The 11,184-nt window shown below is 45.5% G+C and overlaps 1 protein-coding gene across 4 annotated transcripts in view; it reads left to right on the top strand.

Annotated features, from left to right (window-relative positions):
• The window catches only part of LOC128704007 (COMM domain-containing protein 4), a 175,147-nt gene extending 164,544 nt beyond the window's left edge, over positions 1-10,603 (top strand). For all 4 annotated transcript variants that reach the window (XM_070099219.1, XM_070099217.1, XM_070099220.1 and 1 more), the window contains one exon: positions 10,218-10,603. In XM_070099219.1, coding sequence (XP_069955320.1) covers positions 10,218-10,258 — 41 coding nt within the window. In that variant the 3' untranslated portion in view covers positions 10,259-10,603. The remainder of the gene's footprint in view (positions 1-10,217) is intronic.
• The last annotated feature ends 581 nt before the right edge of the window (positions 10,604-11,184 follow it).

The raw sequence follows: 11,184 nt of genomic DNA, 5'->3' as shown, positions 1-11,184 counted from the left end.
AACTACCTAGTTCCCACTCATGAGGGGCTTTATAACTACCCAGTTCCCATTCATGAGGGGCTTTATAACTACCCAGTTCCCACTCATGAGGGGCTTTATAACTACCCAGTTCCCACTCATGAGGGGCTTTATAACTACCTAGTTCCCACTCATGAGGGGCTTTATAACTACCTAGTTCCCACTCATGAGGGGCTTTATAACTACCTAGTTCCCACTCATGAGGGGCTTTATAACTACCTAGTTCCCACTCGTGAGCGGCTTTATAACTACCTAGTTCCCACTCATGAGGGGCTTTATAACTACCTAGTTCCCACTCATGAGGGGCTTTATAACTACCTAGTTCCCACTCATGAGGGGCTTTATAACTACCCAGTTCCCACTCATGAGCGGCTTTATAACTACCCAGTTCCCACTCATGAGGGGCTTTATAACTACCCAGTTCCCACTCATGAGGGGCTTTATAACTACCCAGTTCCCACTCATGAGGGGCTTTATAACTACCTAGTTCCCACTCATGAGGGGCTTTATAACTACCTAGTTCCCACTCATGAGGGGCTTTATAACTACCTAGTTCCCACTCATGAGGGGCTTTATAACTACCTAGTTCCCACTCATGAGGGGCTTTATAACTACCTAGTTCCCACTCATGAGGGGCTTTATAACTACCCAGTTCCCACTCATGAGGGGCTTTATAACTACCTAGTTCCCACTCATGAGGGGCTTTATAACTACCCAGTTCCCACTCATGAGGGGCTTTATAACTACCTAGTTCCCACTCATGAGGGGCTTTATAACTACCTAGTTCCTACTCATGAAGGGCTTTATAACTACCCAGTTCCCACTCATGAGGGGCTTTATAACTACCTAGTTCCCACTCATGAGGGGCTTTATAACTACCCAGTTCCCACTCATGAGGGGCTTTATAACTACCTAGTTCCTACTCATGAGGGGCTTTATAACTACCTAGTTCCCACTCATGAGGGGCTTTATAACTACCCAGTTCCCACTCATGAGGGGCTTTATAACTACCTAGTTCCCACTCATGAGGGGCTTTATAACTACCTAGTTCCCACTCATGAGGGGCTTTATAACTACCTAGTTCCTACTCATGAGGGGCTTTATAACTACCTAGTTCCCACTCATGAGGGGCTTTATAACTACCCAGTTCCCACTCGTGAGGGGCTTTATAACTACCCAGTTCCCACTCATCAGGGGCTTTATAACTACCCAGTTCCCACTCATCAGGGGCTTTATAACTACCCAGTTCCCACTCATCAGGGGCTTTATAACTACCCAGTTCCCACTCATCAGGGGCTTTATAACTACCCAGTTCCCACTCATCAGGGGCTTTATAACTACCCAGTTCCCACTCATCAGGGGCTTTATAACTACTCAGTTCCCACTTATGAGGGGCTTTATAACTACCCAGTTCCCACTCATGAGGGGCTTTATAACTACCTAGTTCCCACTCATGAGGGGCTTTATAACTACCTAGTTCCCACTCATGAGGGGCTTTATAACTACCCAGTTCCCACTCATGAGGGGCTTTATAACTACCCAGTTCCCACTCATGAGGGGCTTTATAACTACCCAGTTCCCACTCATGAGGGGCTTTATAACTACCCAGTTCCCACTCATGAGGGGCTTTATAACTACCCAGTTCCCACTCATGAGGGGCTTTATAACTACCCAGTTCCCACTCATGAGGGGCTTTATAACTACCTAGTTCCCACTCATGAGGGGCTTTATAACTACCTAGTTCCCACTCATGAGGGACTTTATAACTACCTAGTTCCCACTCATGAGGGGCTTTATAACTACCCAGTTCCCACTCATGAGGGGCTTTATAACTACCCAGTTCCCACTCATGAGGGGCTTTATAACTACCTAGTTCCCACTCATGAGGGGCTTTATAACTCCCCAGTTCCCACTCATGAGGGGCTTTATAACTACCTAGTTCCCACTCATGAGGGGCTTTATAACTACCTAGTTCCCACTCATGAGGGGCTTTATAACTACCTAGTTCCCACTCATGAAGGGCTTTATAACTACCTAGTTCCCACTCATGAGGGGCTTTATAACTACCTAGTTCCCACTCATGAGGGGCTTTATAACTACCTAGTTCCCACTCATGAGGGGCTTTATAACTACCTAGTTCCCACTCATGAGGGGCTTTATAACTACCCAGTTCCCACTCATGAGGGGCTTTATAACTACCCAGTTCCCACTCATGAGGGGCTTTATAACTACCCAGTTCCCACTCATGAGGGGCTTTATAACTACCCAGTTCCCACTCATGAGGGGCTTTATAACAAAGAACTTATTTTTGAAAGTTCAGTTTTTTATGATAGAGAATTTTATAATCTGTAATGTGATGTGCAGCATGGTAAGTGGTTCAATATTTGTAATGTGATGTGCAGCATGGTAAGTGGTTCAATATTTGTAATGTGATGTGCAGCATGGTAAGTGGTTCAATATTTGTAATGTGATGTGCAGCATGGTAAGTGGTTCAATATTTGTAATGTGATGTGCAGCATGGTAAGTGGTTCAATATTTGAGATATTTTTATTGGGAAGTGCTAATCCTACAAGACAAACAATTTCTTTGGAATGGAAAGCAACTGAGTTTGATCCAGGGATGGTTTGGAGGAGGGTGTAGCTCCAATCCCTTGGATCACGAGCCCCTTAGCATAAATACACTTCCTTTCAAGGACTGGCCTCTTCAAGGGGGGCTCCTTGGCGTGGTGAAGAGGCTCTTGGTCTGAGGAATTAGCCCTGTCGGTCTTCTTCCTCAGACCGAACCTAATTACCCCCCATTCTCCCCTCCCCTATCCCATCCTCCCCATCCTCCCCTTTTTCCATTCCTCCTCCTCCTCCTCACCCCTCCCTTTTGCCCTTCCTCTTTTTAGCCTTCGTGATTTCTCCCACAGGCGCGCTAGTTCCTAGGTAGGGGAAAGGACACCGGGGTCCATCCCATTCCGTTGAGGTTTCTTGGCGGTGGCGTAGTTTGCCGTGGAATCTGGATTGCCTAGGGATGTCCCGATCCCTCTCCGGTATCCCGGAGTGGCTTTGGGTGTCTTTTGGGCGACGGGTGTATCTCTGGAAGCCACCTTTCGGATTCCGGGGGTGGTGGCTGAAGGAGGTATGCTTTGTGGCGGATATCCGGCCGCCCTCTCTTTTGTCCACCGAGGTAGCTCGGCAGATGTGAGGTTGCTATCCCAGATTGCTGGTTTACTGGCATGAAGGGTAGGGTATGGCACGGGTTCCATGCTGCATCTGCGCTACTAGCGGTGTCGAGTCCTCTTGGGCGCGGAGGGGGATTTCCGGCCCTTTCATTCCTCCTGGGAACTATTCCTCCCCGCTCCCCCCTTTTTTTATTCTTTTTTTTATTTTTATTTTCTTTTCTTCTTTCTTTTTTTTTCTTAAAAACAAAAAGCAAAGGAGTAACCTAACCATGGCAGCCCTAGTCCATGAAACCACTACCCCCGGGCCCCTTCTTGATACCGCACCCCATTCTGACCCTGCCTTGTGTTTAGACCACTCTTCGGACACTCCTGATGCCCCTGTACCTCTTGCTGGTGCTGTTTCCTCACCCGCTTCAGGTACCGGGGCTTCGACTGACTCCTTCGATTTGTCTGAACTCCGCTCTCCTTTGACTATGCTTCCGGCTTCTCCCTCTACGGTACGGCAATTTTCGAATCGCCCACCCATTTCCTGCCGGACCAACTCCGGTCCTACTCCTAAACGCCAACGTCAATCTCCTGATGATGCTCCGTCGTTACCTTCCCATTCTACTCGGAAACGACCGACACGTCAAGCACTCCCTCTCCACGCTCAGTTTCGGACCGCACAATGGACTAAATTCTTTACTTTAAGACCAACTTCTTCTTCTGCCTACCTTTCTGACCATAGTATTGCCAAAGCGCTCCTGCGTCATGTTGGCAGAGATATTTCATTTCACGCTCTCAAGAGCGGTACACGCATCGTCACTGTCCAGAATGCTACCCAAGCTCATGATCTTTCTCTCCTTTCGAATATCGATACTACTCCTATCACTATTGAAAAACATCTTTCTCTCAATTCTTGTAGTGGTACTGTCATTCTGCCCCATACCATAGTCCAACAGAATTTCCAGTCATGTGGCAATGATATTTTTGAACAGCTGGAACTCCAGGATCTCCCAATCCTCAAAGTAGACACTTATGTCCTTCCTGCCCGGGGGCGGAGACGTTACCCTTGCAATGTGGCTCGTTTAACTTTTGACAGCCGAGAACTCCCGTCCTCTGTATATGTCGCGGGACATCGGTTACAAGTTCGAAAGGTGATACCTACACCGCAACAATGTAGAAATTGCTGGCGTTTTGGTCACCCAGCGAAATATTGCAGATCTATGGCCGAATGCCCAGTCTGTGGTGCCGACAACCATTCTAATACATCTTGCAGTCAACCTCCATCTTGCCTTAATTGTAATGAAGCTCACCCTTCGTACTCCCGCCGTTGCCAGGTCTACTTAAATGAACGTGAAATCCGTTGCCTCAAAGAGGCAGAAGGTCTCCCTTATGCTATGGCAGTTACTCATCTCCGCCTCCAAGGGAGACTACCCCGTGTTTCTTATTCTCGTGTTTCCAAACGTCCCCCCACTTCTGGGGTCCCATCTTCTGCAGCCTCCTCTGTTGTTACCCCTCCCATAGCCACTACGGCATCTAATCCTTTTGCTGTCCTTGGCTCTGACGTCCCGACTACAACTCAGTCTGTTCTCACATCTTCGCGTCCTTCCTCACAAGCCCCAGTATCGACAAGACCTCGTACGACACCTAATACCAATCGCCCCTCTACTCAGAAGTCCAAAAAATCCACATTGCTCAAATCTTCTTTGCCCCTTCCTTCCCTTCTTCCACCTCCACACATTACCTTTCCAGTCTCTGTACCTAGTTCTTCCCCTCTCTCTGGCTCTATTACAAGTGTGGAGATTCACCCTCCTCCTCGTACTATGCCTTCCACCCCAGTCCCCTCCCAAGTTTCTCCCTCTTCTGTCACCTCCCAGGTTTCTACCTCTTCTGTCCCCCCCCACACTTCATCTCCAGTCCCTTACACTTTTCCCTCCCCCTCTACTTTGGTACAGTCCATTACTGTCCCAATCTTTACTCACCCTCCTCCTCCTATCTCCAATATGGTTTCCCATACATCTTTGAATTCAGAAACACTTGAAGCCATTTCAGAATATATTGCAGAGACTAAACCTTCAATGGACACTGATTCACTTCCTGTTCCTTCTCTTCCCTCTCCTCCATCTTCACAACCCCATTCTTCGCAACGCTCCGTTACTTCGCTACTTGAACATCTTCCAATGCCACCACACATTGACTTTTCTAACCCCTCTAGTCCGTAGGTGCCTTTACCTACAGATTCCTGATATTTTCTTCATCGCCAATCATGGCCTATTTACAGTGGAATATCCGCAGCCTCAGGGGTAATCGGGGTGAGCTTCAGATGTTGCTTTCCAGGTTTTCCCCTGTTGGTGCTTGCTTACAAGAACCAAAATTACACTCGGCTGTTTTCCAACCTATCTCAGGCTATAATTTATTGTATTCTTCGGATCCTTTCTCAGATGGGACCTTTAATGAAAGTGCCCTTCTTCTACGCAATGATATTCCGTACTGTCAACTATTTGTCCATACCTCGCTGCATTACACTGCAGCCCGTATCCACTTGAATAAGTGGTTTACAATATGTTCTTTATATCTCTCTCCTTCTCGAGCATTTTCTATCCCAGACTTTGCCTTTCTTGTTTCATCCTTACCACCACCACTTCTGTTACTTGGTGATTTTAATGCCCACCATTTCCTCTGGGGGGGGTCTCATTGTGACTCACGTGGCATTCAGTTGGAGGCTTTTCTTGCCTCTCACCCCCTCCATGTTTTAAATACGGGTACTCCCACCCATTTTGATCCTCGTACTCATACTCTCTCTTGCATCGATCTATCAGTCTGCTCTTCCTCCACTGCACTAGACTTCACCTGGTCTGTTCTACCAGACTTACATGACAGCGATCATTTTCCGATCATTCTTACTTCTCCTTCCTATTCACCACCTTCCCGTAGCCCTCGCTGGCAATTTGATCGGGCAAATTGGGATCTTTACTCACACCTCACTGCTTTTAGTGAGGTTCCTTCTTCATCCTCCATTGATGAGCTCCTACACATCTTCTCGACATCAGTTTATACCGCAGCTTCTCATTCTATACCCCAAACCTCAGGCAGGCATTCTCAGAAGTGTGTGCCTTGGTGGTCTCCTGCTTGTGCTCGTGCAGTACGTTTGAAACGTGCTGCATGGGGCAGGTACCGGTACAATAGAACCGCTGAGAGACTTGTTGATTTTAAGCAGAAGCGTGCGATCGCTCGCCGTGTCATCCGTGAAGCTAAACGCACTTGTTGGCGAGACTATGTTTCCACCATCACCTCTGCTTCTTCTATGAGTGCAGTCTGGAAAAAAGTGAGGAAATTGAGTGGTAAATACTCTCCTGACCCGGCTCCTGTTCTACGGGTCACTGGTGTTGATATAGCAAACCCTCTCGACGTTGCCATTGAACTTGGCACACATCTGGTCCGTATTTCCCGAGGGCTCCATCTATGCCCCTCGTTTCTTTCCTCAAAGTCTGCCAGAGAGTTAGTACCCTTGGACTTTTCTTCTCTCGGAGAAGAACAGTATAATGTGCCTTTTACACTTCAAGAACTGGAGGCAACGCTCTCAGCTTGCCGATCATCGGCAGCTGGGCCTGATGACATTCATATTCGTATGTTACAACATTTACATCGGTCAGCCCTTGTAGTCCTCTTACACCTCTTCAATCTTATTTGGGCACAAGGAGTTCTTCCCCAGCTGTGGAAATCTGCCATTGTTCTCCCTTTCCGCAAACCGGGTACTACAGGACATGATGCCTCCCACTATCGCCCCATCGCTCTTACAAGTGCAGTTTGCAAAGTGATGGAACGCCTCGTAAATCGACGTTTAATGTGGTATTTAGAGACTCACAACAGTCTCTCCGCTAGTCAATATGGCTTTCGTAAGGGTCGTTCTACCATAGACCCCTTACTACGCTTGGATACGTATGTTCGTAATGCCTTTGCGAATAATCACTCAGTTATTGCCATATTTTTTGACCTTGAGAAGGCATATGACACAACTTGGAGGTATAATATTTTGGCCCAGGCCCATTCCTTAGGCCTCCTAGGCAATCTACCATCCTTCCTTAAGAACTTTTTAACTGACAGACATTTCCGTGTTCGAGTCAATAATGTTCTTTCCCCGGACTTCGTCCAAGCTGAAGGTGTCCCTCAGGGATGTGTTCTAAGCACAACACTTTTTCTCCTTGCTATAAATGATTTGGCCTCTGTTCTTCCACCCAATATTTGGTCATCACTCTATGTTGATGACTTCGCTATTGCTTGTGCAGGCGCTGACTGTCACCTTATTGCAGTTTCTCTCCAGCATGCGGTCGACCGTGTTTCCACTTGGGCCACCACACATGGGTTTAAATTTTCAAGTACCAAAACTCACCAAATTACTTTCACTAGACGCTCTGTTATCTCCGATCATCCTTTGTATCTCTATGGCTCCCGTATCCCCGAACGTGATACAGTCAGGTTTCTAGGCCTTCTCTTTGACCGTCGGTTAACCTGGAAACCTCACATTACCTCTCTGAAGGCAACTTGTCACAGCCGGCTAAACCTTCTTAAAACCCTTGCTCATCTTTCCTGGGGAGCTGATCGTCGAACTCTGCTTCGCCTACATTCAGCCCTCGTTTTATCGAAACTCGATTATGGTGACCAGATTTATTCCGCGGCCTCTCCTGCTACTCTCTCTAGCCTTAACTCTATCCATCACCAAGGCTTACGTTTGTGCCTTGGTGCTTTTCGCTCTTCCCCTGTTGAGAGCCTCTATACAGAAGCAAATGTTCCATCCTTGTCTGATCGCCGTGATGCCCATTGCCTTCGTTACTATGTACGCTCTCACGATCTACACAATCCTTCCATTTATAGAATGGTCACCGATATTAGTAGACATTCTTTATTCGTTCGCCGCCCCTGTTTGCTCCGTCCCTTTTCTCTTCGCCTACATTCACTCTTGTCTTCCCTTCAGTTACCACCTTTATATGTTCATGTAGCATCTCACTTTTCCCTGCCCCCCTGGGAAGTTCCAGCTGTTCGGGTCTGTTCTTTCTCACTCCCTTGCTCGAAAGCTCAACTGCCTACGGTGGCTTCCCGCTCTCTTTTTCTTGATCACTTCCACTCCCATTCTCATGCCACCGCTGTGTACACAGATGGCTCTAAGTCTTCAGACGGCGTCGGATTCGCAGCAGTGTTTCCGGACAGCGTCGTACGAGGGCATTTACTATCTTCAGCTAGCATTTTTACTGCTGAACTGTATGCCATTCTTGCAGCACTTATTCGTATTGCATCTATGCCTGTGTCATCATTTGTAGTAGTCTCAGACTCCCTTAGTGCTCTACAGGCTATACGAAAATTTGATACATCTCATCCCCTAGTTCTCCGTATCCAACTTTGGCTACGCCGTATCTCTACCAAACATAAAGATATTGTTTTTTGTTGGGTCCCTGGTCATGTCGACGTACAGGGCAATGAACAGGCAGACACTGCTGCGCGGTCAGCAGTATATGACCTACCAATTTCCTATCGAGGTGTTCCATTTCTGGACTATTTTGCTGCAATAGCTACCCACCTTCGCACCCGTTGGCAACAACGGTGGTCAACTCTGCTCGGTAACAAACTTCATTCTGTTAAACCGAGCATAGGTTACTGGCCGTCTTCTTGTCATCAGTGCCGAAGTTGGGAGACCACTCTCTCCCGCCTTCGCATTGGCCACACTCGTCTTACTCATGGGTATCTCATGGAGAGGCACCCTGTTCCTCTCTGTGAGCAGTGTCAAGTTCCAGTATCAATTAGCCACATTCTGTTAGACTGCCCTCTCTATCAACGAGCACGCAGAATTTACCTCCAACGTCGTCTTCGTTCTACTACTCTCTCTTTACCTTCCCTTCTTGCTGATGGACCCTCCTTTAATCCTGACTCTCTCATTGACTTCTTGACAACGACCGATTTACTCCACAAACTCTGATGATACTTTTCGCACTCCCCTCAGCCCTTTCTGGTTCAGTCTCTTGCTGCCCTTTACCCTTTCACCATCCACTGCCCCGCTGTTATCCGTAACCTGTTGCTCATCCATCTCCCTTTTGCCACCTGATGCCCTCACTTCCTTCCTGCCCTGCAGCGCTGTATAGTCCTTGTGGCTTAGCGCTTCTTTTTGATTATAATAATAATAATAATTTCAAGGACTGGTCAGTACCTGATCAGCCGGTTTGTGGTTCATACGTCAATTTACGTGCGGCCAGCAGTAACAGCCTGGTTGACCAGGCTCTGATTCACCATGAAGCCTGGTCACAGACTGGGCCACGGGGGTGTTGGCCCCTGAAACCCTCTCCAGGTATACTCCAGACATAAGTGTCTACTAATATTCAATAACTCACTGTACCACTTGCTTGTACAGTAGTTCATTCTGGGAAAGGATATGTAACTAATGAAATGTTAATTTTTAGTGGTAATTTTATAGATTGCCATTTTTTTTTAAATATGGTATTATATATTTTGTTAGCAGACTGAAGAGCTTAGTGATGACAACAGCACTATCTTATCTCTAATAAAGTCATACATTTTTTACACCATTAAATTTAAAGACAGAACAGTTACTCTACCTCAGCTCATTTCAAAGTCCAGCTCTTCTAAGGTACACTTTCCTGCCACCCACAACAGTCACCTTACACCTAGGTACCTATTTACTTTTAGGTGAACAAGGGCAACAGATGTAAGAAGATCTGGCCACATGTCCTGCCCAGCCTGGGAATTGAACTTGGGTCTTTTTTGATCCTGAAAGAAATGCTCTAAACACTGGTCACTCTTTGTTAAACCTTATTTATATGGAACATGTAAAGGTTTATTTCTCTGTAAAGGTTACAATGTGTAACTACAATTTTGGTTTACTTGTGTAACTACAATTTTGGTTTACTTGTGTAACTACAATTTTGGTTTGCAAAGTACAAAGAAAGCCAATATCATGTAAAGGCTATTATGCTTGTATGTGTATGCACTTTTAAACATTTATAAAACTTGCCATGTGCCTAAACTTTTTTTTCTTCATCTACAGAGTTAACAGAAGCACGACAGTTAATGGAGAGTATCTGCTAGAAGTATCAATTGAAGTTTACAGTGGTACCAGAGACTGGCCTTCCTGACTGTACAAGATAATACACTGTAACATCATTTATCACCAATGAATATCTAAATTGCAAGCCATTAAAAATTAGTGATATTGATGTTGACCATCCTGTAGGTGCAGGTTAAAACCTTCAAATTGAAATGTTTTCAATATTTAAAGAGTATCTATAGGTATTTTCAAAAAAAAAAAAAATTAATTTTCCATATAGTATGTGGTTCAGAGTTTACCATAGTGGTTTACCATTTTTACTGAATATAAGTGTTAAAATTGGGATTACTGTTACAGTACATTATTCACATTAAAAGGTAAACTTACTTTGGGTATAAATTACCAGTATTATTATTATTATAATCAAAAAGAAGCGCTAAGCCACAAGGACTATACAGCGCTGCTAAATTACCAGTAATGATTGGAAATATAATAATAATCATAACTAAGAATCATATTTAAATTAAGTCAGTTCATTAACAATGGCAACAGTAGAGTAAATACAGATCTAGAAAACGACAAATTCCTTGAAGAAAGATCTTGAAGGATAGAGGAACGTAAGCTGGGTATGCTTATATATTTACAAAGAACTAGACCCATATGGGTTCCTCCTAGTGGCTGTTGTATTACCCTAGCAGCCCCAGACTCATTTGTTTCTCACTAAGTAGACAGTATTACTTTCTAGTTCAATTTACCAGAATCATGGAAAATCTCTAAATAAGTGGTAATCACACAGCACCTGGGGAATGGAATATAATTTGGTTTGATTCAAGGGGAGGGCAGCACTGATTCCTTGGATTAAAAGCATTCAGAGCAGCCACCTTTCAGAGAGTTCTCATTAGCACTAAGGATTTCAACAATGACTGCATTGTTGGCCACAAAACAATAATTGTGTTTAGTAATGAGC

The sequence above is a fragment of the Cherax quadricarinatus genome, chromosome 66 (assembly GCF_038502225.1).
Source record: "Cherax quadricarinatus isolate ZL_2023a chromosome 66, ASM3850222v1, whole genome shotgun sequence".
NCBI lineage: Eukaryota > Metazoa > Arthropoda > Malacostraca > Decapoda > Parastacidae > Cherax > Cherax quadricarinatus.
This window is presented reverse-complemented; position numbering and strand designations above follow the sequence as displayed.